The 27,441-nt window shown below is 43.8% G+C and overlaps 1 protein-coding gene across 5 annotated transcripts in view; it reads right to left on the bottom strand.

The window, feature by feature from the left end:
* The window catches only part of LOC129696197 (amphiphysin-like), a 221,110-nt gene that overhangs the window by 117,571 nt on the left and 76,098 nt on the right, over positions 1-27,441 (bottom strand). For all 5 annotated transcript variants that reach the window (XM_055633840.1, XM_055633841.1, XM_055633837.1 and 2 more), the window contains exons 7-10: positions 24,970-25,055; positions 16,000-16,075; positions 8,370-8,452; positions 3,795-3,945 (exon numbers count right to left, since the gene is read on the bottom strand). In XM_055633840.1, the coding sequence (XP_055489815.1) occupies positions 3,795-3,945; positions 8,370-8,452; positions 16,000-16,075; positions 24,970-25,055 (396 nt within the window). The remainder of the gene's footprint in view (positions 1-3,794; positions 3,946-8,369; positions 8,453-15,999; positions 16,076-24,969; positions 25,056-27,441) is intronic.

Here is a 27,441-nt window from a genome sequence, read left to right as displayed (position 1 = left end):
TTTAAGTATATGTTTCTACATATCTATTTTACTAAAACTAAGATCTTGACCACTTTCTGACTTTCTGTTTTGTGATTTCTGAAAGAACGCCGCCACTTACGGCCGTCATTTTTGGCCACCTTAATCAAAGTCCCCCTCCGCTGAGCTGGACCAGAGGATACTTCCCATCGATGAAACATAAAAGAGTTATTAATGTTTTTAAAAAGTTGACATTCTCTCTGCTGCCCCTTCTGATGGGAGGGGGAAGGGACTATAAAACCCAGAAGTGTTACGCCTCAGTCAGTCTCTGCAAGATGGAGGAAGTGAGAGGGTCACGTCTCTCAGTCTGAGGTGTGAATAATACTGAACACCTGATGTTGCCTGGGTTTCAACAACTAAGTTACAGAGAAAGGTTGAATAAGTTAGGTCTTTATTCTCTGGAGCACAGAAGGTTAAGGGAAGACTTGATAGAGGTCTTTAAAATGATGAGAGGGATAGACAGAGTTGATGTGGATCAGCTTTTCCCTTTGAGAATAGGGAAGATTCAAACAAGAGGCCATGACTTCAGAATTAAGGGACAGAAGTTTAGGGGTAACATGAGGGGGAACTTCTTTACTCAGAGAGTGGTAGCAGTGTGGAATGAGTTTCCAGTGGAAGTGGTGGAGGCAGGTTCGTTGGTATCATTTAAAAATAAATTGGATAGGCATATGGATGAAAAGGGAATGGAGGGTTATGGTATGAGTGCAGGCAGGTGGGACTAAGGGAAAATGTTGTTCGGCACAGACTTGTAGGGCCGAGATGGACTGTTTCCGTGCTGTAATTGTTATATGGTTATATGGTTAACACACGTCTACTAAACTGTGAGTGTGGTTTTACTGAACTTGCGTGCCCTTAATGTGGTTTGAAAATGAAAATATGGTTGGTTTGAAGTAAAAGCACTGCAAATGGTTGTTTGGGGGTTTTGGTTTGAAGTAAAAAGCACTGCAAATGGTTGTTTGGGGGTTTTGGGTTGAAGTAAAAGGCACTACAAATGGTTGTTTCGGGGTTTTGGGTTGAAGTAAAAAGCACTGCTAATGGTTGTTTGGGGGTTTTGGGTTGAAGTTAAAAGGCACTGCAAATGATTGTTTGGGGTTTTTGGTTGAAGTAAAAAGCATTGCAAATGGTTGTTTGGGGTTTTTGGTTGAAGTAAAAAGCACTGCAAATGGTTGTTTGGGAGTTTTGGGTTGAAGTAAAAAGCACTGCAAATGGTTGTTGGTCTAAACTTGACAACTTCCTGTTTGCACTAAATATTGATTTTAGATAAAATGCTACCACTTACGGCTGTGATTTCTGGCCATCTTACTCAGTCCCCTGCTCATCAGGTGCAGAGGATTCTTCCCATTAATGAAAAATAAAAGTGTTATTAGTGTTTAAAAAATGTTGAGAAACTCTCTCCTGTCAATCACGCCATTAAGGCCACATTTTTTCCGGTGGGAGGGAGAGGGATTATAAAACCCGGAAGTGTGGGTGTGGCTCAGTCTCTGCATGATGGGGGAGGGAGAGGTCATGACTCGGTCTGAGCTGTGAATCAACTGAACACACTGAATGTCTACTGAACTGTGAGTGTGGTGTTTTGTGTGGTTTTATGGTGGTTTTATGCTGGTTTCACCCTGCTTGAAATGGTATGAAACCCTGCTTGAAATGGTATGAAACTGCATTTGAATGTGGTGGCGTTGCGCCCTGCATGGAATGGTATAAAACTGCACTTGAATTTGGTGGCTTTGCACCCTGCTGGAAGTGGTATGAAATTGCACTGAATTTGGTGGCCTTGCACCCTGCTGAAAGTGGTATGAAACTGCACTTGAATTTCGTGGCCTTGCACCCTGCTTGAAGTAGTTGAAAACTGCACAAATTCGGTGGCCTTGCACCCTGCTTCAAGTGGTAGGAAATTGTACTTGAATTTAGTGGCCTTGCACCCTGCTTGAAGTGGTAGGAAAATGGATTTGAATTTGGTGGCCTTGCACCCTGCTTGAATTGGAATTCAAGGAATAGCCGTGAGTCAACTGCCAGCTCACCAGCTGTGAGTGAGCTGCCAGCACATCAGGCCTCTCTGGAGACCAGTCCCTTCAGCCCACAACACCTATACCAGCGCTCCAGAAAGCCCCCCCCCCCCCCCCCCCCCCCCCCCCCCCCCCCCCCCCCGCCCAACTGGCCACCAATATTGGAATTGGTGGAGAGGTGGAATATTGTGTCGGGGGACCAGCCCTCCCATGTGAACATGGGACCCAACGGGTTCCACTTAGTCTAGTAGACACTATATTTCTCTCATACTTGAGCAAAGAACTGGAGTAACTCAGCAGGTCAGGCAACAACTCTGGAGAACATGGGTAGGTGATGTTTCAGGTCAGGTCCCTTCTTCAGATTGATTGTTCACCCATCTGCTAATCAACCCTCCACACCCCTATTCACTGGTCACTTGCCAGGTTTTGTCATGTTCCCGCCTCTCTTCCAGCTTTCTCCCCTCACTACAATCAGTTTGAAAAAGGTTTCTGAACCATATCATCACCTATCCATGTACTCCAGCTTTTATGTTTTTTGTTACAGTTTCCAGCATCTGCAGTTCCTTGTGTCTACTTTCTTTCAATCCGCCTAGACCTACATGATCTTCCGGTTGCTAAACACTTTAACTACCCATCCCATTCCCATACTGACCTTTCTGTCCTGGTCCTCCTCAACTGTCAGAGTGAGGCCCAATGCAAATTGGAGGACCTCATATTTTGCTTAGGTAGCTTACAACTCACCTGTATGACTATTGACTTCTCTAACTACAAGTAACGCTTGCTTTCCCTCTCTCTCCATCCCTCCCCCTTCCTAATTCTTCAACCAGTCTGACTGTCCCCCGATTAAATGTTATCTTTGTATGCCTCGTTGTCACCTTTCTCTAGCTAACGATGATCTATTCTACATATTCCTTGATCTTCGTCCCTAGATCTCTTGTTTTCACACTTTACCCTTCCATATCTCTGTGTCTTCCTCTCTCCTGACTCTCAGTATGAAAAAGGTCTCAACCTGAAACATCACCCATTCCTTCTCTCCAGAGATGCTGCCTGTCCCACTGAGTTACTCCAGCATTTTGCGTATTTCTTCGGTGTAAACCAGCATCTGCAGTTCTTTTCTACACAGAGATCTGCTGGTAGACAGGTCATTTGGCTTGGTCACCAATAAGTGAGGGTGGCATTGATATGAATTGTCAGTATGATACCAAAGACTTGATGGGTTGAATGGATTCTTTCTCTGTTGGAAGAAAATTTTAAATATAAATGGATCGGCTGCCCTAATAAAGTGGGGTGAGGACTGAGTCAGGATTCTGCAGAAACACAGATGCCCAGAAAACGCAGGTATTTGTCATGTGTACACAAGGACAAGTCACACCCAGCATATTCACTCACAGTCTCCATGAACCACTGTGCTTCTGCAGCTTTTCAATGTTCACTTCTATCATGTGTAGGAAGGAACTGCAGATGCCGGTTTAAACCGAAGTTAGACACAAAAAGCTGGAGTAACTCAGTGGGTCACACAGCATCTCTGGAGAAAAGGAATAGGTGATGATTCGGGTCGAGACGGTCGGCTCGGGTCTGAAGACTCTCAACCTGTTTACATCTATCGTGTGGTTTTCTTCTGACTGAACCTTACGTGCCCTTAAAATGATTTTCCCATTGTCTCAACCTGCCTAAAGATTGTATAGAACAAAATATTCAGTTTGTCTGTGTCACCAAATAAAGCAGATCACTTGAATATAACAACATTGTGAATTTGTTTTCCACTTGAACCATTACCAGAGATGGCGACTTGGGTCGAGTCGGAGTGTGGGCTGGTGAAACTGCCAAAGGAGCCAAAGTGTGGTTCGGGCTGGTCATAGGACTGCTTGGCGGAGATGGCTCTTCTGGTGGCGTTGGAGTCTTAGAAATTCGTAGAGGTCCTGAGTCACTGTAACAGGGAAGCAGTTTGCTCAACCATAGATTATCTGGTGCTGAGAGGATTCACAACACGACAGTTTGATAGCGCTAAATCAAAAACTATCCTTTTCTAATCACCAACCTGACACAGCCGAACAAGCTTGTGAGATTTGCATCATTATTAGGTGAAGTGTTATTCAGGTAAAGCTTCGCTTTTGTTTTACCTGGACAATCACATATTGCAAAAATGAAATCCCATACCTAGAGTCTGATATTTTAGCATATCCATAATTCAGTTGTTTTGTTTCTCATTATTTACCCAGTACAGGCAACAACACATAATTGATCTGATACCATTTGGCAGGAAGAACTAACCCTGAGAATGAAGAGTTTTGTTTTTAATTTAAGCTTGTATTCATTCTAAGGAGAAGAGCAAGCATTTCTCTGATATCTTTAACAGTCAAAAACATGCCAAAGTGCTTCACGGGAGGATTAACAAATGAAATTTAACACCGAACTCTGTAAGGAGATATTAGCACAGATGGCCAAAAGCTTTCTCATTTAAGTAGGTTTTAACAAGAAACAAAAAGGAGAGAGGCAGAGATTTAGGTACGGAATTCTAAAGCCTGGGCCTGAAGCAGATATAGATCACAAGTGGTGGTGCATTCAAATTTCAGGTTTGACCAAGGCAACATATCTTTTGGGGTACAGAGCTGGAGGATATTGTAGAGAGAGAGTAAGAAGTGAGGCGGAAGAGGAGAATTTGAAGACAAGTTATTTTAAAATTGTAGTGTTGCTTCCCAGGAAATGTGAGGTGAAGGGAGAAACAGGATATTTCTAATTGTAAAGGAAACTCAAGAGATTACAGCTGCTGGAATATGGAGCATCAAGCTATCTGCTGGAGGAACTCGGTGTGTCGGGCAGCATCAGTGGGGGAAAAGGAATCACTGACATTTCGGGTGAAAACCCTGCATCAGAACTTCGACCTGAAACCCTGCATTGTGAATTGCAGAGTTGTTGACTTACATAGAAACATAGAAATTAGGTGCAGGAGTAGGCCATTCGGCCCTTTGAGCCTGCACCGCCATTCAATATGATCATGGCTGATCATCCAACTCAGTATCCCGTACCAGCCTTCTCTCCATACCCTCTGATCCCCTTAGCCACAAGGGCCACATCTAACTCCCTCTTAAATATAGCCAATGAACTGGCCTCGACTACCCTCTGCGGCAGAGAGTTCCAGAGATTCACCACTCTCTGTGAAAAAAAGTTCTTCTCATCTCGGTTTTAAAGGATTTCCCCCTTATCCTTAAGCTGTGACCCCTTGTCTTGGACTTCCCCAACATCGGGAGCAATCTTCCTGCATCTAGCCTGTCCAACCCCTTAAGAATTTTGTAAGTTTCTATAAGGTCCCCTCTCAATCTCCTAAATTCTAGAGAGTATAAACCAAGTCTATCCAGTCTTTCTTCATAAGACAGTCCTGACATCCCAGGAATCAGTCTGGTGAACCTTCTCTGCACTCCCTCTATGGCAATAATGTCCTTCCTCAGATTTGGAGACCAAAACTGTACGCAATATTCCAGGTGTGGTCTCACCAAGACCCTGTTCTTGGTGAGACCACACCTCCCTGCTCCTATACTCAAATCCTTTTGCTATGAAAGCTAACATACCATTCGCTTTCTTCACTGCCTGCTGCACCTGCATGCCTACTTTCAATGACTGGTGTACCATGACACCCAGGTCTCGCTGCATCTCCCCTTTTCCTAGTCGGCCACTATTGAGATAATAGTCTGCTTTCCTGTTTTTGCCAGGACTTTATTTATGGTGATCAGAAGGAAGTATTGTATTAAATGTAAAAACATAACAGAGGAGTGGATGAGTCGCGGCGACATAGTCGAGGTCAGGTGCTGCGGTAGTAATTGTAAGTGGTCTGATGCTTGTCTCAGAGTTCAATCTGGTACCAGCGCTGTAAATTGTCTGGTTCTAAATCCCAAACAAGAATACAGACTCGTTATTAATGAAATTGCTATCGACATAAACTAAATAGAAATATGAACAGAATATATCAAGGTTACATGCACAGAGTGTCTGACTCCATTGATTGAGATATTTAGTCAAAGATAGACACAAACGCTGGGGTAACTCAACTGGACAGGTAGCATCTCTGGGTGATGTTTCAGGTTGAGACCCTTCTTCAGACATTCAGACAGGTATTTACAGTCAGCAGAGGAACTATTAAATATAAATTAGTCAAGCGAGAAACTATTAAACATAAATTAGATCCACCACTTGGTACTAATCTTGTTTCATCTCAGTTTTTGACAGGAAGCCAAGATCTAAGTCTTCTTAGGAAGAATGAAGTCCGCATGATTTGGTGTTGTGAGCCATAATCATGGGTGTTTGGAAGCTAATCATGGCCACTACCAATTGTGCTACATCACATACTCCAACCTACCTCCAAGTCCTTTTTGTCACAGCAGCAAAAGCAGTGTGAAATACCATCAAACATTTGATTACATCCAATGGTTAATGGATGAAAGCATAAACATTCTTCACTTTGGCATTGAAAAGATCTATCGCAGTTGTAATAGCCCTGTCCCACGGTACGAGTTCATTCCAAGAGCTCTCCCGAGTTTAAAAAAATTAAACTCGTGGTAAGCACGGAGAACGAACTTAGCGGGTACGTCGGAGCTCGGGGACTTCTCTTTGTGGCTCGTAATGCTAACGGCAGGTCCTCGGGAAGACTCGCTAACGGCAGGTACTCGGGAAGACTCGCTAACGGCAGGTAAGCTCGGGAAGACTCGTGAAGATTTTTCAACATGTTGCAAAATGTCCACGAGAGCCCCGAGTACCGACGAGCGGCCATTACCGTAAATCTCCGAGTTCGAATCAGGGCAAACTCGGGAGCGCTCTTGGAATGAACTCATACCATGGGACAGGGCCATTAGAACCATGTAACAATCCAGCTAGTTTTCAAAACAAACTTAATGAAATAACAAAACATCAAATGAGAAAACGCCTTTCAGTCCATTGAGTTTGCTCTTTCCACATCGCATGGATGCACCAGCCCATCATCGTTTCTAACACCTATTTAATCTCCCCCAGAATCCTGGGCAATTTATCCTATCTGGAACTGTAACCCTGCCAAATATATTCCTTTCACGGTCCATCACTAATCCAAACTTGGTCTCCAACTCATACATTGCATCTTCCTCTATATCTTTATCAAATCTTCAGTTTCATGGATTCTGTTTTCTCCCCATTAAATCTTCTCTCCCAACTCATATACATGCTATCCTACCATGAGGCTGGAGGTTTTCTCAATGCTGATCGCCAGTCAAAACCAGGAGGTCCTGTAGCCTACAGGCCGTCCCACAGTTGTTGATATTCAAGGCTGATGGGATAATCCCAACCCTGATGGGATACTCAACCAGGGACCAGCAAGTGCCAGTGATGGTCAATGTATGTTAACAATCCAGCAATGGTGAACCCTTTAGTCATGTTCTCATGATCAGTTGGCCTTGGTTGAATGGTAAGTGAATTCTACACTATATGTTCAGGCAGCATGCATATGACGCAGTGAGAAGCGGTCATTAAATCACAAAAATGTCCACATGGCGTCTCTCCAGGCAAACATCACATAAGCACATCCAAAACATGCAGGAATACAGACAAACGATAATGCATCCAAAAAGGTTCCAAAATAAACTTTTGTTTTAGAAAACCCACACATTTAGAACCTCTGCCAACTTGAAATGGAGTGTATTCTTTCCTTGCAAAAATGTAACCATCAAGTATCATCTTTACATTTAACAGACAATCAATGGCAAGAAACCAACCCTTCCCTTTTCTGAACGTTTGGTGCAAGAGGCCGTCTATCTGTTTGAAGAACACTATGTTGAAATATGTTGCTGGACCAGCTGAAGACAGGACTTCTGTGCACAAGTGACACCGTGAGAGCTTTTGGATGGTTCACATACAGAATTCTTCAGGAACTGTGAAATTTTATATCTCAAAGGTGAATTCAGCCTAACGAGAAAAGTGGAATATAATTGATTTGTCTGCAGATTTCAGGTTTCTGTATTGATCGGACGTTTTAAACGCTCAATGAATTGTCGGGCCATGGTCACCCCTCCAGCCTCGAGATTATTCTTGTATTCAATTAGATCATGACTGAGCTATATCTAAATAACAAGACAAACGCTTCCAGAAAGGATTCACTCAGTCACCTGGAATGGAAATGATAATTCATCACCAGGAACAATGTAAGTACAGGTAGTAGCTTTAAATACCAAGGGGCATGAAAACAGAGCAACATTGTCTATAGGTTTCCCAGCAGATGTGTTAAGTTAAGGTTTACAAATGGAGCCCAATGAGAAATTTTCCTCTTTGTGTGTGAAGCTAGTTATGGAAATATCTTACAAAAAGGTAATTAATAGTCATCAGATACTCTACCTGGGTGCGCCTTGGATAGTAAATGCTTTGTCGGCATGCTGCTCTCCAAGCTTACTCATTATTTCATACAATTTATGACAGAGCTGTAAAACAGAAACAGACAGGGATGTGTTATGGCCAAACAAAGTGTTATGATGATGATAAGGAGCTGTTTCTACTTCCAGACCCTCAATAATATTCAAATGATAGCATAACATAACAAAAGAGAAGGCAAGTGCTCTCTCTGCAGGGAACTAATTTTGTGTTCCATTAATGTAATTCAAAATCCATAAATATTATGAAAGAATCCCCTTTAAACTATTCCATTCTGGATGAGTGCATCACGTGCATTAGTATATTTAGTTTATTGTCATGTGTACCAAGGTACAGTGAAAAACTTTTGTTGCATGCTATCCAATCACCGGAAAGACAATACTTGAAGGCAATCGAGCCATTTACAGTGTATAGAAACATAGACATAGAAATTAGGTGCAGGAGTAGGCCATTCGGCCCTTCGAGCCTGCATCGCCATTCAATATGATCATGGCTGATCATCCAACTCAGTATCCTGTACCTGCCTTCTCTCCATACCCCCTGATCCCTTTAGCCACAAGGGCCACATCTAACTCCCTCTTAAATATAGCCAATGAACTGGCCTCAACTACCCTCTGTGGCAGAGAGTTCCAGAGATTCACCACTCTCTGCGTGAAAGATATAGATATAGATATAGATATATGATAAGGGAATAATGTTTAGTGCAAGTTAAAGACAGCAAAGTCCGATCAAGGATGGTCTGAAGTAGACAAAAATGCTGGAGAAACTCAGCGGGTGAGGCAGCATCTATGGTGCGAATGAATAGGTGACGTTTCGGGTCGAGACCCTCCTCAAGGATAGTCCAAGGATTACCAATGAGGTAGACAGTAGTTCAACACTGCTCTCTAGTTGTGCTAGCGGCTCTCTAGTTGCCTGATAACAGCTGGGAAGAAACTATCTCTGAATCTGGAGGTGTGTGTTTTCACACCTCTGTACCTTTTGCCTGATGGGAGAGGGGAGACGAGGGAGTGTCCAGGATGCGAGTCATCCTTGATTATGCTGCTAGCCTTGCTGAGGTAGTGTGAGGTACAAATGGAGTCAGTGGAAGGGATGTTGGTTTGCGTGGTGGTCTGGGCTGCGTCCACAATTCGCAGCAATTTTCTGCGGTCTTGGATGGAGCTGTTCCCAAAGCCAGCTGTGATGCATCCTGATCAAATGCTTTCTATGGCGCATGAGAGCATATTCAAAGATATGAGAAACTCCATGAAATACACAGGCTGGTACATACATACCCACCTTTAGACTTTAGAGAAACAGGCCCTTTGGTATGCTGCTACCTATTTGTGGAGGGAATGATGCTTTGAGTGGTGGTCACATGGGCTACGTTTTCATCTTAACCATTGTTGGAGTCTCACTCATGCAAGCATGAGGAGAGAATTCTATCACATTCCTGGCTTCTGGATGACGGAAAAGCTATGGGTGTAGGAGACAAATCTCTCACTCCAGAATGTGCAGCCCTTGGATTGTACTGTGGCCATTGTATTATAGTTAGCAGTGTCCACCAGAATGTTAATAGTTGGAGGTTATGCAGAGTTTTATACCAGTGGTCCTATTTCATGCAAATTAGCCCAATATTTTTATCTGTCCCATTTCTTGGCATTTTCAATGAAGAATCTTACTTAAAATATCAATCAATTTACTTTGCTCACAGCTGCATGGCACATGAAAACTGATAAACGGAAGATCAAATTTCATTGAAACAGGGCTAGCTGATTCAAGAGTAGCAATGCATTCTGATCTTAAATGCAAAGAGATGGGATGCCAGGAAATATTCATGAGAACAGGAGGGCAAACTTGACATGGGAGGAGCTTTATTGAAGTGTTTAAAGCAGTGCTTCTTAAACTGGTGAATGGTTCACCCAAAGGTGAATTAAATTATTTTGGGATGAATGAAACTAGAGGGGTGAATGAAGGGTGAATGACTTAATTTATCCAGATATTTATATATTTTTTGCCATTTAAGTGGTTAGTAAGCACTTATTGGTTTTAATGGCAGTGGAGCTGGATTTTGATGTTTTTTTATCTCTACCTATGGTTTGGTAATTTCAAAGGAGCAGGATATTTGCCAAATTTACTGTAATATAACCTTATAGTGAAGACCATGGTTTTTTGAGCAAGTTTTCCAAGAAAAAAAACTGCAGTAATCAAAGCCCGAAATGGTAGGATGGGGCTGAAGCCCAGTGTTTAGACGTTGGAATGTTTTTTTTTAATCATTCTAATAGAATGATTTTCCAACTCCAGTGGTAATTAAACTTCTTTTTTTCATTCCTATTTTTCTTTACATATTTTTAGGATGTTCAAAAAGTTGAATAAAAGAAGCACTTAAGAAATGAGTTAATTTATGTTATTTGCTCATGTGACAAAATAAATTATATATAAAATTATACACGAGGGAGAATAAGACGAAAATTACCTACAAACAGAAGAAAATTTAGTCGAGGGTGAATGAAATTTTATGATTCAAAGGTGAATGACACTGAAATAGTTTAAGAAGCACTGGTTTAAAGGATTAAACGGCACACACAAACCAATACAAAAAAAGGAAAAAGTCATTAGTGAAAACTTAATTTAAAATATACGTAATGAAGGAATTTGCTCTTGGTTGTAAATGATCAGAGTAATGTCCCAGCGAGAAAGAAAGTGCAAAAATCACAAAATTATATCAGTGCACAGAATGGATTAATGTACTGGCTGACTGCATATCTTACAAAGGACAAGATGTACAGAAGAATCCAAGGAGACCTCACATAGAATTCAGATACCCAAAACTCACTAAGGTCATGTGTAGGAAGGAACTGCAGATGCCGGTTTACACAGAAGATAAGACACAAAATGCTGGAGTAACTCAGTGGGACAGGCAGCATCTCTGGAGAGAAGGAATGGGTGACGTTTCGGGCCGAGATCATTCTTCAGACTCATGACAGGTTTAACAATGCCAATCACAGGGTCCATTATTGGCCAATTGAAGAAATGTGCCAGGCTAAATGTTGCATGAAGCATCATGCCGTGATCCCTATTATCCACCCCCAATCCAATTGCAGTGGCCTGGTTCAATATCCATCAGAGATTTGTGTTGAACATTGTACCTTGTGGGTCAACGCCCAATGTGTGATGTGACTGTAAACTCAACTTTGCTTTTTGGCACTGGTAATCATTCTGTTGGCTAAGGATCCATCACCTTCTTTCTTAAAAATATTCAAAAATTCTACTTCCATTGGCCTTTGAATGAAGAGAGTTCTAAATGAACTCGACAAGTTCAGGTAACTTTATTGTTCTATATTAGTTATTCACCTTTTGATATTGGCTCAGCTCATTTGTACTTTTAGACTGTAGACTTTAGAGATAAAGTGCGGCGACAGGGCCCTTGGCCCACCGAGTCTGTGCCGACCAGCAATTAGTCTGTACATTAACACTGTCTTGGCCCCATAGCAGAAGTGTCCACGTCGTGGAGCTGGAAACTGGAAGTATCCTGAGCTAATTCTGCTACCACCATCATCTATTGCGACGAGTGATGGCTTCCACTGATTGTCGCTGGAGGCTTGTGTCCTTTTCAGGACGGACAATGACAGCGAGGCCAACATTTGTAACAAGATGGACACGAAAAGAAGAAGAAGAAGAAGAAGAAGAACACTTCTACATGCTAGGGACAATTTACAACTTTACTGAAGCCAATACAAATCTGTACATCTTTGGATTGTGGGAGGAAATCGGAGCACCCGGACAAAACCCATGCGGTCACAGAGAGAATGTACTAACTCTGTAGAAACAGCACACATAGTCAGGATTGAACCTGGGCCTCTGGCGCTATAAGGCAGCAGCTCTACCGCTTCTCCACTGTGCCAGCTTTTCTTTCACTGCCCTTTGTTCTTTTCTTTCTTTGGAGGTAGAGGACATTCCCAGCCTGACCTCAGTCAGCATCAGTAGTATACCATTGTAATATTAGCTCAGCTTGTTTTATTTTCCTTTTTTTCTCTCTCTGGGAGAGGAGAACGTGCCCAGTCTGCCCTGGTGGGCCTGTCCTCCAGCGCTGCTTTATGCAACCCACATTCTTTTATCTGTTCTCATCTTCTAAATGCTCCCATTCATTCATTAGCCAGATAATGTTGTTCACAGCTCATCCCCCTGGTTGCCCCAGCATTATCCCATCAGAGACGCCCACAGTCCCCAGCCCCCAGTCTTCTTCCCTGTACTGGTGGAGGGTTTCCGACCTGAACTATTAGTGAAGCATCTCTTCCCGCACATGCGGCCTGACTTGCTGAGTATTTCCACCTTTTTATGTTTTTAGTTTAGATTACCAGCATCTACAGTTTCTTTGATTTTGAGTTCCAAATATTTCCTCTCAAGGAAAACCAAAATCAACTATTTCTGAAGAACAAGATCCATAATTTTTAAAAAGTGACCCATGGTTCTGGATTCTCTCACAAGTAGAAAGATTCTCCCCCTATCCACCCGTCAAGGCCCCTCAGAGTCCCATTTGTTTCAATCAAGTCCATGCTCACTCTTTAGGGCCTGTCCCACTTGGCGATTTCTTTCAGCGACTGCCGTATCACGTGACCGAAAAAGTTGTGGCGTGATGACGTATTGTCGCGCAGTGATTCCTCAAGAGTCACAACACTTTTTGTTGTTGCCACTGGATTTTGAAATGTTCAAAATCGTTCGGCGACCCTGATCCAATACAATACAATATAATACAATATTTATTACATGTCATTTGAACCTCAGTGAGGCTCAAACAAAATTCCGTTTCCACAGCTATACAAAAAAAGACAATTTCCTACAGACATACACACAATTCAATTTACAGAAACAGAATGTTGCCTGGGTTTCAACAACTAAGTTACAGAGATAGGTTGAATGTTAGGTCTTTATTCTCTGGAGCGCAGAAGATTAAGGGGGGACCTGATAGAGGTCTTTAAAATGATGAGAGGGATAGACAGAGTTGATGTGGACAAGCTTTTCCCTTTGAGAATAGGGAAGATTCAAACAAGAGGACATGACTTCAGAATTAAGGGACAGAAGTTTAGGGGTAATATGAGGGGGAACTTCTTTACTCAGAGAGTGGTAGCGGTATGGAATGAGCTTGCAGTGGAAGTGGTGGAGGCAGGTTCATTGGTATAATTTAAAAATAAATTGGATAGGCATATGGATGAGAAGGGAATGGAGGGTTATGGCATGAGTGCAGGCAGGTGGGACTAAGGGGAAAAAAATTTTGTTCGGCACGGACTTGTAGGGCCGAGATGGCCTGTTTCCGTGCTGTAATTGTTATATGGTTATTATATCCATCACAGTGAACCCACTGTGATGGAAGGCAAAGTATTTTCTCTCCCTGTTCTCCGTTTCTCTCCCGATGTTGAAACCCCAGGCGGGCGATGATAAGTCAGTCAATCACTGATGATACGTCAGTCAATGACGCAGGCAGTCGCCGAAAAAAAATCGGCAAGTGTGACAGGCCCTTTAGAATTGCTGCCTGTTTCTTCCTCCACACTCCAGGTCCAATACAGTCTGCTCCATTGTCCCAGATTTTCAGTGCTGCCCGATTTATTGATTTATTGATCGATGCGCAATTGTCCCACCTCTACCATTGACCCATCATAACTAATTAATGAAGTGAATCAGACTGGCTTTCCCCACTCCCATAAATCACCCAGTTTGTCTATTCACTATCTGATTGGCTCAGCACTCAATTAATGAATGTTCAGCATCAAATGTACTTATTCTTCAGCCACTCACAAAACCAGCTTTACAGTAGAACAGGTCCTTCACTGGGATATGGTGTGTGGTGAGTGAATGCCACTTCTTTGTCACCACAGCTTCCATTGCTTACACTGACCACTCTTTTCCAGGACAGTGAGCAAATGGCAATGTTTAATTTAGTTTAGTTTAGTGATACAGCGTTGAAACAGGTCCTTCGGCCCACCGAATCCGCTGTGACCAGCAATTACCATACACTAGCACTATCCTACACACAAGGGACATTAAAAAAATTATACCAAACCAATTAACCTACAAATCTGTACGTCATTGGAATGTGGGGGAAAACCAGAGCACCTGGGGGAAACCCACGTGGTCATGGGGAAATAGTACAAACTCCATATAGACAGCACCTGTGGTCAGGATCAAATCCGGGTCTATAGTGCTGTAAGGCAATAACTCTACCACTGACCCACCGTGCCCCAATGATCCAGGGAACAATTGCAAGAGTGGCCAAGGCCCAACTTTTCAAACAGCTTTTAACTTAGTGAGTTGCAATCACCTACATTAAAGTTCTTATAAGCAGTCCCACTGTCTTTAATATGGCAATCCATTGATTTCTTCTGACATATGATGATTCAATGTAGACAAAAATGTTGGAGAAACTCAACGGGTGAGGCAGCATTTATGGAGCGATAGGCAACGTTTTGGGTCGAAACCCTTCTTCAGACTGATGTGAGGGTGGGGGGGGGGGGGAGGATAGAAGAAAGGAAGAGGCGGAGACAGTGGGCTGAGGGAGAGCTGAGAAGGGGAGGAGAAAGCAGGGACTACCTGAAATTAGAGAAGTCAATATTCATACCGCTGGGGTGCAAAATACCCAAGCGAAATATGAGGTGCTGCTCCTCCAATTTACGGTGGTCCTCACTCTGGCCATGGAGGAGGCCCAGGACAGAAAGGTCGGATTCGGAATGGGAGGGGGAGTTGAAGTTGAGATGATTCAATGTATACTCACTGAATGGTACAGACGGAGAAAGTGAATGTATTGGAATAAAAAGCAGAAAGTAGACAATGGAATAAATGATACTGAGGGAAGATGAAATGAATGGGACCGTCATTGATAATGCTACCACCATGTCCAACTTTTCAAGATAACGGAAGGCGAAACTGAGCAGGCGGATTCTTCCTCCTTCAATGTTTGGATCATTCCTGCAGTGTTGACAATGGCTGTGCAGTAGGTGGAGAGAGCAGAGAGTGAGGGGCCAGGGAGAAAGCTCCATGTAAATTTTAAACCTTTTCTTGATGACACCAGACAGTGTGTACTGTAAGCGGGAGTTGAGAGCAAGCTAGGATAGGCTAGCACAGGACTCTGGAAAGAAAGTGCTGACAAATGATTTACATGAGATTTTATACAAGCATACCAGTAAGAATCTTGTTATTCTATTCCTACCTAAGACCCACCAATTGTGGTGGGAAACATATGAACAATTATTTAATTTAGTTGAGTTTAGTTTAATTTGGAGATGCAGCACGGAAATAGACCCTTCGGCCCCGCGGAGTCCACGTCAACCTGCGGTCCCCACATGCTAACACTATTCAACACACGCCAGGGACAATTTACATTTACACCAAGCCAATTAGGCTACAAACCTGTGCGTCTTTGGAATGTGGGAAGAAACCAGAGAACCCGGAAAAAACCCACGCACGTCACTGGTAGAACGTGCAAACTCCGTACAGACAGCGTCCATAGTCAGGATCGAACCTGGATTTCTGCAACTCAACCGCTGCACCACCATGTGGTGCCCATTCAGGTACACTAGGAAATACCTTGACCGTCACCTTCATTGGGCCGAGGGCCACGTATACTCACCACTGCAATCTCCTTGTGGAACTTCGACTCTATGCACGTAATGTTTCTGAAGGTGTTGACATAGAAACCAACTCGGCTGTGAAAGAGAAAACATATGATCAGTGAAACTTATCCCTCATTATTATCTTAAATAGACACTAAATGCTGGAGTAACTCAGTTGGGCAAGCAGCATCTCTGGAGAAGATGGGTAGATGACGTTTCAGGTTGGGACCTTTCCTGATACGAAACGTTACCTATCCATTATCTCCAGAGATGTTACCTGACCCACTGACTTACTCCAGCTTTTTGAGTCTATCTTTGGTATAAACCAGCATCTGCAATTCCTTTTAATTACATTTATCCCATTACATTATCTCCACATGAAGAACATTAAATCAAAGATAGACACAAAAAGTTGGAGTAACTCAGCAGGACAGGCAGCATCTCTGGAGAGAAGGAACGGGTGACGTTTCGGGTCAAGACCCTTCTGCAGGGTTTTTCCTGCATCCCTATTTTGCCAACATCCCATTTGTCTTGACTGGACTTGTCGGGAGGACTGAGAACACGAACTTGCTCATCTGGCTTGAAGTACCTCTCCTTTTTGTGGTAGTAAAAATGGCATTTTTGACAACTGTTTTTGCTCAACTCTCAAGGCCAAATTGGGTTGAACTAGGCTTAGGCGTATTCTTAGTCTTCTCTTCATCAACAGTTCTGAAGGTGAGTAACCCGTAGTGGTGTGTTGTGTGGTTCTGTACTTCAGCAAGAAACTAGCAAAACAATGTTTCATGGTGAGCTTTGAACTTCCCTGCAAAACTTGTTTCTTGAGAGCATCTTTAACAATTCTAACAGACCTTTTCGCCGCCCTGTTGCAGGCTGGATGGTATGGGTGAACAAGTGTGTGTTTTACACCATTCCGCTGCATGAACTATTTGAACCGTACTGAACGAAACTGAGGCCCGTTATCAGAAACAAGTTCATCCGGACAACCATGGCATGCGAAAATGGATCTCAACTCATCTATGGTACACTCAGTAGTAGTGCTTGACCCCATATACTTAACCTCAATCCATTTGGAATGACTATCTACTAGCACCAGAAAGTGATCATTACTCTTTTCACAAAAATCTCCATGAACTCTCTGAAAAGGTCTACTTGGCCATGACCAGGGTTGCAGTGGTGTTTTTGATGGTTTACTCCGGCAATTTTGGCAGACGCTACATTTGCTCACCAGTGACTCGATGTCACTGTCAATACCAGGCCAATACACAAAACTTTTGGCAATTAACTTCATGCTTACTATGCCAGGATGTTCGGCATGAAGTTCGTTCATAATTTTGTTTCTCAAAGAATCTGGTACAACCACTCTGTAACCCCACTTAATGCATCCCTGCTCACATAATAATTCATGGTGTCGATTATGGAAAGGCTTCAGCTCTGAGTTCAGAACTGAGTTCAATCCACTATCGATTTCAGTCCAACCATTCAACGTCTGTTCATAGACCCTCTTCAGCACAGTGTCTTTCTCTGTTTCTGCTGCAATTTCTGTTGCAGTCACTGGAAAGTCTTCATCTACAACTTGCAGTGTGTAGATTGAGTTCTCACTTCCCACGTCAGAGTTCTCATGGGGCAACCGGGACAATGCATCTGCAACTGCGTTGCACTCGGAGCTTCTGTGCACAACCTTGTAGTCATATTTCGACAGCAAAATTGCCCAGCACTGCATCCTTGATGCCATGGTGGAAGGTATAGCTGACTTGGGACCAAGTATCACTAGTAGTGAGTTGTGATCAGTCACTAGGGTGAATGGTCTGCCAAGAAGAAACTGATTCTTGATTCCGAACACAATGCTGAGTGCTTCCTTTTCTATCTGTCCATAATTGCGTTCACTCGGTGATAGGGTACAGGATGCAAAAGCAATAGGCTTTACCCGTTCGTCATTCATTACGTGGGAGATCACTGCACTTACACCATAACTTGAAGCATCACAAGCAAGTTTCATTTTGCGTGTCGTATCGTAGTGAACAAGGAGTTTGTCACTTGTCAAGTTTTCCTTGCAGATGTTATATGCACGTTGTTGTTCTTTTCCCCACGTCCATTTTGCATTATTTTGTAGCAGATGATGTAGTGGCTTTACCACAGTTGCTAAATCTGGAAAGAATCGTGCATAGAACTGCACCATCCCAAGGAATGATCGTAGCTCTGACGCATTATTGGGTTTTGGAGCATTCACTATTGCTTCAACTTTCGCCTTCACAGGGCGAAGTCCTTCGGCGTCTAGTTTGAGTTCAAGGCAGACCACCTCTGACTGCGCAAATGCACATTTACTTTGTCACAGTTTGACACTGTGGCAGTTCAGTCGTGTGAGAACTTGCTCAAGGATTTCCAGATGTTCTACCATGCCCTCTGTGAATATCACTATGTCATCCTGGTTGCACACACAGTGCGGAATGCCTTGTAACATTTTGTGCATGACAGATTGGAACATTTTCGGGGCGGATCCCACCATAGGGCAGCTTTGTATATGAAAACAAGCCTTTATGTATGTTGATAGTCAAGTACTGCTGACTTTCCTTGTCGATATTGTTGGGCGTAAGCATGAGACAAATCCAGTTCAGTGAAGACTCTTGCTCCACTAAGTTCTGTGTACAGATCTTACGAGGTTGGTAACGGATATTGTTCGCATCAACGGCTTGGTTGATTGTGACCCAGTTATTCCCGTGTAACTGTTGGCAAAAATGTTTGCATGTTTGCTTCTGACGTTTTAAAGACTTGATTTGGACAAATCGACACTGAAAATGTTCTTCCAGTCTAACTCTCTTCTACTCAGCCAATCCTTTCCAAGGAGGGTTGGTTTATTTCTGTAGCTGGCCACTATGATGGGCAGTGTTACTGACTAACCATTATGCTGAACTTTACAGTTCATTTGTCCGCATGTTTTCAAAGCTTCGCCCGGGTAGGTTCTCACCTTGACCTTACTCTCAAACAATGGTATCTGTGGGAACTTTGTTTCGTACAGGTCTTTGCTCATGACCAAACAATCTGCTGCCGTGGAAGCCTCCATCGTGTCGTTCTCTATTTTTTTAAGTCCGTTCAAACCCCCTGATTTCCTGTCTGTTCTGGTGTAGCAATTCATCTAAAACTTAGCTGTACAAAAATTATACCAGCTTGTGGAACTAGACAGAAAAAACTCAGTCTAAAATCTTATACAATCTTATACACCAACTTGCCACGTAGACACAACATAGAGATAGCCTGACAAACCCTCTACGATTTGTGCAGACTGCAATCCCATACATAGAAGGATCTGCAGCCTATCGTGTCCAGCTCAAAAATAACTGCGACACAGCTCCGTATTGCTGTTTAAAATGTTAAACAATATTGCATGTTGCAAAACAGTCCTGCACCGTAGTTAAAGGATGAGTTCACAAACTCTATCCCGTCCTCGTTGCCAATTTTGTTACATTCCGGACGGCAGAATGAAGAAGAAGACTTACATACTGGTTGCCTGGATCACGACAGAGAGATTTATTACCCAGCACTCCCTGCTTATATTGAACACCAACTCATTAACATACACATGAATATGTATGAATACATTACAATATGAAAATTGATAAAAGGCAAATTATACCTAAATTGGGAGTGAGAATTAGACACATGGCCAATAATAGTCCCTTTGACTGGGCCCTATTATTTCCTTCTCTCTTTTAAGTTTTAGGAAGATCTTGAGATAACAGATAATCAAAGTAACTGCAGATGCTGGAAGTCTGAAATGAAGATAATTTGCCTTATGGCCTGAAATGTTAACCTGCTAAATGCTTTGAAAATGTCTGTTTGTTTCAGTAAAAGTAAGTTCTGTAGACCCACATATCATGAACCTTCTTCCTGTACTAGCAGCAAAATCTTAACGTTGTTCCTCTGCAATGTTTCTGTCCAATTCAAGATCACTTTTCCACTCTCAATATGTAACTCTCAAACAAGACCTAAATATTTCCATAATTTAAAAACTGTTATCTAAAGGGGCTGTCCCACTGCGGCGACCTAATTGGCGAGTTTAGAAGAGTTTGCCCTCGGCTCATACTCGCAGCATGGTCGACACAAGGTCCTAGGAGGTCTTTGTAAAGGGCCTGCCCCACTTTCGCGACCTAATCCACTACCTTTTTTACTCGTGGACATTTTTTATCAGGCTAGAAAAACGGCCCGACCTACTTGATGCCACGAGTACCTACGACTAGCATCACGACCTACCTACGGCCTACCTACGACCTCCTACGACCCCGTGACCAAAGGTCTTAGAGCAGAGCAAGATGGGTTACTCCTGCGAAATACAATGGGCTGACGTGTAATATGCTACGGACGGGATCCTGGGCATTTTTCCCCGCCCATTTTAGTAACCGGAGCCTACCTGACCCGACTCGCAGTGTAATCAATGTTGCGGGGCAACAGTTTGTGTGTGTGATTATAGGGTTAGATTCATAATTCTGTCAGTTCATACTTCTTGTCAAGAATAAAATTTGACTCTGGTAATTGTCTTTTTTAATGTTTTTTAAATCATTTCTTTTTAAATGGCTCACAAGCAGTGTTTGAATTGATTTTGTAGTGACCGGAACCGACCCGACTCGCAGGGTAATTGACATTGCGGGGGAAGTTTTTGTGTGTGATATTGGGTTAGATTCATAATTCTGTTAGTTCATAATTCTGTTAATTCTTGATAAAGAATAAAATGTTTATAAACACACATACATGAATGTGATATAAATGTATATAATCATATAACACACAATTATATTTCTTCTGATCCAATGATGAACTTTATTTCAGACTCGACAAGGGACATTAAATAAGAAACATTGTAAACCTCCCCGCAACTTCACACACAACTAGGTCCTCTCCCCCACACTATAATCTCTCCCCCCCTCCTATGCCCCTCTCCCCGCTGCCCCGGGCCGCGCACTCCCTCTCCCCGCTGCCCCGGGCCGTACACTCCCTCTCCCCGCTGCCCCGGGCCGCTCACCCCCTCTCCCCGCTGCCCCGGGCCGCTCACACCCCTCTCCCCGCTGCCCCGGGCCGCGCACTCCCTCTCCCCGGGCCGCACACTCCCTCTCCCGCTGCCCCGGGCTCCACACTCCCTCTCCCGCTGCTCCGGGCCGCACACTCCCTCTCCCCGCTGCCCCGGGCCGCCTACTCCCTCTCCCCGGGCCCCCACACTCCCTTTCCCCGCTCCCCCGGGCCCCACACTCCCTCTCCCCACTACCCCGGGCCCCACACTCCCCTCTCCCCGCTGCCCCGGGCCCCACACCCCCTCTCCCCGGGCCGCTCACTTCCTCTCCCCGCTGCGGAAACAAAGATCCGATCTTTGGCCAGAAGCAAGATGGCGGAACAAGATGGCGGAGCAAGATGGCGGAACAAGATGGCGGGGACTGGTCGCTAAAATGGGTCCTATAATCACCCATGAATCCGCCCATGAGCGCACTACACGTTTGCGTGAGAGTAACCCATCTTGCTCTGCTCTAAGATCTTTGCTCGTGACGACCATGCTGCGAGCATGAGAAGGGCAAACTCGGCAGAGGTCGTGAATTAGGTCATGAATGTGGTACAGGCCCTTAACTCTCCTTCATGCTCGAGAGTAGTCCCCGCGTACTCGAGGCCTCAGCTGGTTCTCGGCGTATTTTTCAACGGGCTGAAAAATGAGTAAAAAAAGGTCGCCATGGAAAAAATTTTAACTCGTTGGTTTAGTCGAAGTAGGTCATAGTAGGTCGGCATGTTATTCATAGGTAATCGAAGGTAGTCGAAGGCAATCAAAGGTAATCGAAGGTAGCCAAAGGTAGTCGTAGATGGTCTTCAACATAGTCAAAGGGAGGTCAAAGCAGGTTGTCTTCACTCCTCACTATTCGGTGTCCACTTTTCCCGAAGTTAGTCGTAGCTAGTCGAAGCTAGTCTTCAACATAGTCGAAGGAGGTCGAAGGAGGTCTTCTACATAGTCGAAGGAGGTCTTCAACGGGACATTTTTTCAAACTCTCCTAAACTCTTCTAAACTCGCCAATTAGGTTGCCGCAGTGGGACAGCCCCTTTACTATCTCATTGATCCCCTTGGAAATAGTCCCAGATTCTTGATGGTGTTTCCATATCTGCACTTTTCCATTCATCAAAGTGTCTTCTTAAATACAGTTCCCATAGCCACAGGGCGGCACGGTGACGCAGCGGTAGTGTTGCTGCCTTACAGCACCAGAGACCCGGATTTGATTCTGACTACAGGTGCTTGTCTGTACGGAGTTTGTACGTTCTCCCTGTGACTGCGTGGGGTTTTCCGGTGGCTCCGGTTTCCTCCCACTCTCCAATGACGTACAGGTTTGTGGGTTAATTGGCTTTGGTAAAAATATATAAATTGTCCCTAGTGTGTAGGATACTACTAGTGTACGGGAGTGGCTAGTCGGCAAAGACTCAGTCGGTTGAATGGCCTGTTTCCATGCTGTATCCCTAAACTAAACTAAACTAAACTAAACTATGAAGGAAAACTCTATAACCAAACACTTAACTTTATTCCAACTGTGATCTTACCAGGGCAAAATGACCATAATCTCCCTTTGGTATTACATGAAAAATCCAGAACGGTACTTGCCAGCTTTTATAGTCTTCTGCATCATTTGACTGTTTTAATTTCTCTATATTCATTGAGAAAATTCTCCTTTTATACATTCCTTTCATGATGTATAATTGCACAATTCACTGTATTTAACTGCAACAAACACCAGTTTGTCTTTCCTACAAACACTAGTATCCACTGGTGAAGGACTGAGAATGGCTCTCTGCAGCCTCCTCCCTGCTCTGCTTAAGATAGTTGGTGAGGTTCTGTTTGGCAACTTCTCATAACAGGCTGGCTCCGACCAGTGGCACTGCAACAAGGAATGTGCACAATCGCACCTTTTCCCACTCCGTGACAATGTTGACTGCAGCTTGACAGGGTAATAGATAAAACAGCTCCAGTCGCCCATTCACCATGGCGCTCCAGAAAGTTGAACTATGCTGCTTTGACCTGCTTACTGTTTGTTTCAGTAAAACAATAGCCGTCGAGTTGCTGTCGATCCTGGCTACGGGGTGCTGCCTGTACGGAGTTTATACGTTCTCCCCGTGACCTGCGTGGGTCTTCTCCGAGAACTTTGGTTTCCTCACACACTCCAGAGACTTACAGGTTTGTAGGTGTACTGGCTTGGTATAAATGTAAAAATTGTTCCTAGTGTAAAATAGTGTTAATGTGCGGGGATCGCTGGTCGGTGCGGATCTGATGGACCCAAGGGTCTGTTACCTCCCTACTGTATATCTAAACTAAACTAAACTTCCTGCTAAGCCCCAGTGACATACAGGAGGGGCTGAAGTGTTCACAGTGAGGGTTGTGCAGACAATGGCAGTGTGCAATTCTTTAGACCGAACAAGTGTGAGACTAATCTACCTCAGCAGAAAACAGCATTCTTTAGAAGAACCTCATTGAAACATACAGAATAGTGAAAGGCATGGATAGAATGGATGTGGAGAGGATGTTTCCACTAGTGGGAGAGTCTAGAGGTCATAGCCGCAGAATTAAAGGATGTTCTTTTCGGAAAGAGATGAGGAGAAATGTCTTTAATCAGAGGGTGGTGAATCTGTGGAATTCTTCACTGGCTGTGAAGGCCAAGTCACTGGATATTTTTAAAGCAGAGGTAGATAGATTCTTGGTTAGTGCAGATGTCAGAGGTTATGGGGAGTAGGCAGGAGAATGTGGTTAGGAGGGAGATATAGATCAGCCAAATTGAATGGCATAGACTTGATGGGCCAAATGGCCTGATTCCACTCCAATTCCTAATGACCTTATGAACAATGGCCTGAGAGAGCAGGCCTAACAATAATATATAACCTTTCAAGCACAGACCTTTTCCATTCTTCCTTACAACATAAAGAGGCCACTTGGCCCATCAAGTCTCTGCTGGCTCACAGAGCAAACCCATTCCCCCATTCCTATTCTTCGAATATTCCAATAAATATGCTGCAGACTCTACGCCCCACTTGCACAAGGACAATCACAGCGGCCAATTAATCTACCAACATCATTGGGATGCAAGAAGGAACTGGAGCACTGCTAAGAAGCCCACCTGGAGGCCCCCCTACAAGCTCTAGAAAGACGGCACGAGAGGTCAAGATTGATCCAAGGTCACGAGGAAATGTGAGGCAGCAATTCTCCGTGTAGTGCCACTTTGCTGACGGGTGGAATTGCTCTTCACGATCCATGAGGACATCTTGAGTCTTCATGGGTTCTCTACCAGATGTTTCAGCAGTTAGTTCAGTGCATTCACCTAATGCCTGGAAGGCTGTGTGGACTTTAGTGCGGCTTCTTGCTTACTTTCCATTCAGAATAGTTGTCTCTTGCCCAGAGTAAATGGATCAAGGACAATGGGGCGTAGTTTTAAGGTGAAGGAGAAAAGATTTAATAGGAATCTGAGGGGTAACTTTTTCACACAGAGGGTGGTGGGGGTATGGATTGAGCTGTCAGAGGAGGTAGTTGAGGCAGGGACTATCCCAACACTTAAGAAACAGTTAGATGGGTATATGGTAGGACAGGTTTGGGGGGGGGAGGGGGGGATATGGACCAAACGCGGCAGGTGGACTGCGCAGCTGGGACATGTTGGCCGGTGTGGGCAGGTTGGGCCAAAGGGCCTGTTTCCACACTGTATCACTCTATGACTCCATGACTCTGTGACTCTATCCTATTCCAGTTTCATCAGCAAAGCTTACCCAACCTAAAGTGAGCCCAACTTAAGACCAGACACATAATATTGTAAAGGACAGTTGGGTGAAATATGTGGCAAGTTGCTCGAAATAATGACCGTCAGCCTCAGTAGTAGAAAGAAAGGTCTTGTACGGATAGACGGATTTGACATTGAAAATATGAAAATCAGAGAGAAAAAGACATGCTTTTAGACAACACATCTTGCACGACATTAGAGGATGGAGCTTAATACCTTGACCACAATGATGGCAATTCGTCCTGTAGGTCAATATTTAATTCTTCAAAGACTTTCTGTGCCTTTTGAAATTCCTCTTCTGCCTGAAATGAAAAGGAGTCAAGGGTTTATTTTAAAACATAAATCGCTTTCATTGCAGGAAATGATTAAAGCTTAAAGCTGTCACACAGTCAAGCAAGAGGGATTGACCACCAAACTGGAGAGCAATGTCCTCTTATCTCCAGCTGCAACGGCTTAATGATGTGCCTTTGTTCATTCTGCACAGAATAGAACTCTGGTTCCAAAGGCTAAACGACAGGAGAAATGATATCTGATTTCCATGCCATTTAGCTTAACCCATTCACGTTTCAGACATGTCACCAATATAATGAAGCTGGGCCCTGGTGAAAGCTAGTCTTACATTCGAGAAGTTAACACCTGTACTACTATTGTGTAAGAAGGAACTGCAGATGCTGGTTCAAACTGTAAACACAAAATGCTGGAGTATCCTGCTGCCTGATTATATGGGACAGGCAGCATCTCTGGAGAGAAGGAATGGGTGACGTTTTGGGTCGCGACCCTTCTTCAGACCCGTTGAGTTACTCCAGCATTTTGTGTCTACCCGTACTAATATTGATGGGTTTTGGGACTCTCTAGAAGATTTTAATCTTTGTTTTTCTGCATTAACTTAACCCCTGACTGTGATATCGAACACCAGAGGTTAGACAGATTAAGCAAAAATCTTTTCCCGGCCCACTTAAAAGGTGGAAAATGGTGTACCAACAAGCCTACACGTACTGACCCAAACTGGCTCAGATTTATTTCTGAGCGTTCATCTCATTTTTTTGGGGTACGACGTTTTTCTCTGGACGGCACGGTGATGCAGCCGTAGAGTTGCTGGCTTACAGCGCCAGAGACCCGGGTTCGTTCCTGACTACGGGTGCTGACTGTATGGAGTTTGTACCTTCTCCCCATGACCTGCGTGGATTTTCTTCAAGATCTTCGGTTTCCTCCCACACTCCAAAGACGTGCAAGTTTGTAGGTTAATTGGCTTGGTATGAATGTAACATTGTCCCTAGTGTGTGTAGGATAGTGTAAATGAGCAGTGCTCAGCCTCAGTGGTTTAAACGCTAATTGCTGAGAGATTAAGGACGGGAGATTCCCCCATTTGAACATTTACCTGAAACTCGCAAGGATTTATCAACTGGAGCTTCTCTGGATACATACACCAAGTGTGATAAAGCAGTGCGCTTCCATACCCTTGGAATCAAATAAATGGTGTGACTGCTCTAGGCCTAGTGATAGCTCTTAACATTGCGCCTTTACCAACCAGGATCCTCACTCAGTAGGGTGAATTGGAAAAGTACATAAAATGGGGGATATCCTGAACAAGCATATTGTCATGGTCCTGCCGGGGGATAAACAGCAAAATCACACAGTCACATGTGAGGAGGGCAATACGAGGAGTCAAGGGGTATGGGGAGAAGGCAGGAACGGGGTACTGATTGTAGATGATCAGCAATGATCACAGTGAATGGTGGTGCCGGCTCGAAGGGCCGAATGGCCTCCTCCTGCACCTATTGTCTATTGTCTATATTACTCATGGTAGCAGCAAGGTAGACATATGAGATAACGGCAAATATACAGTAACGAGGGCTCCAATGAAAACATTGTGAGGATTTTGGTGGGATATTTTAATCCAATGCTTTCAGAGATTTGATTATATCTTGGGTACATGCAACAAGGGACCAGAAAGACAGTGAGCGACTGCCTCAGAAGATAGATCATAGAATAGTACAGCGAAGGAATGGGTCCTTTAGCCCACTATGTCTGCAGCAACCATGTCACCAGGTGAAAGGAACTGGTTGAAAGCTGTAACTTTCAGAACCTTTTCATGGATGGTGTGTGGAATCCCAAACTAGAAAATTCAAGGAAAACTCTGACACACTGGATCTGGCAAATGAGGGAATTTGCACAATAGCCACGTGGATGGAAAGGACTTTCACAAATGTAAGGTAGATACAAAAAGCTGGAGTAACTCAGAGGGTCAGACAGAATCTCTGGAGAAAAGGAGTAGCTGATGTTACGGGTCAAGAACCTTCTTCAGACTGAGAGTCAGGGGAAGGGGAATCGAGAGATATAGACGATGATATAGAGAGATATGGAAGAAATTAATGAAAGATATGCAAAAAAGTAACGATGATTAAAGGGAACAAGCCAATGTTAGTTGTGGGCTGGGTGAAAACGAGTTGCAGACAATGGAACTCAACAAGATGACTTTGAAACTGGTACAACTTGGGTGGGGGTGGAATGGAGAGAAGGGATGCAAGGGTTATTTGAAGTTAGAGAAATTAATATTCATACCTCTGGGCTGTGAGCTGTCCAAGGGAAATACGAGGTGATGTTCCTCCAATTTGCGTTTGGCCTCACTCTGACAATGGAGGAGGCCCAGGCCAGAAATGTCAGTGTGGGAATGGGAAGGGGAGTTAA

Source organism: Leucoraja erinacea, chromosome 4 (assembly GCF_028641065.1).
Source record: "Leucoraja erinacea ecotype New England chromosome 4, Leri_hhj_1, whole genome shotgun sequence".
Lineage (NCBI taxonomy): Eukaryota > Metazoa > Chordata > Chondrichthyes > Rajiformes > Rajidae > Leucoraja > Leucoraja erinaceus.
Note: the sequence above shows the minus strand (reverse complement) of the source record. Positions and strands in the feature narration are given on the sequence as shown.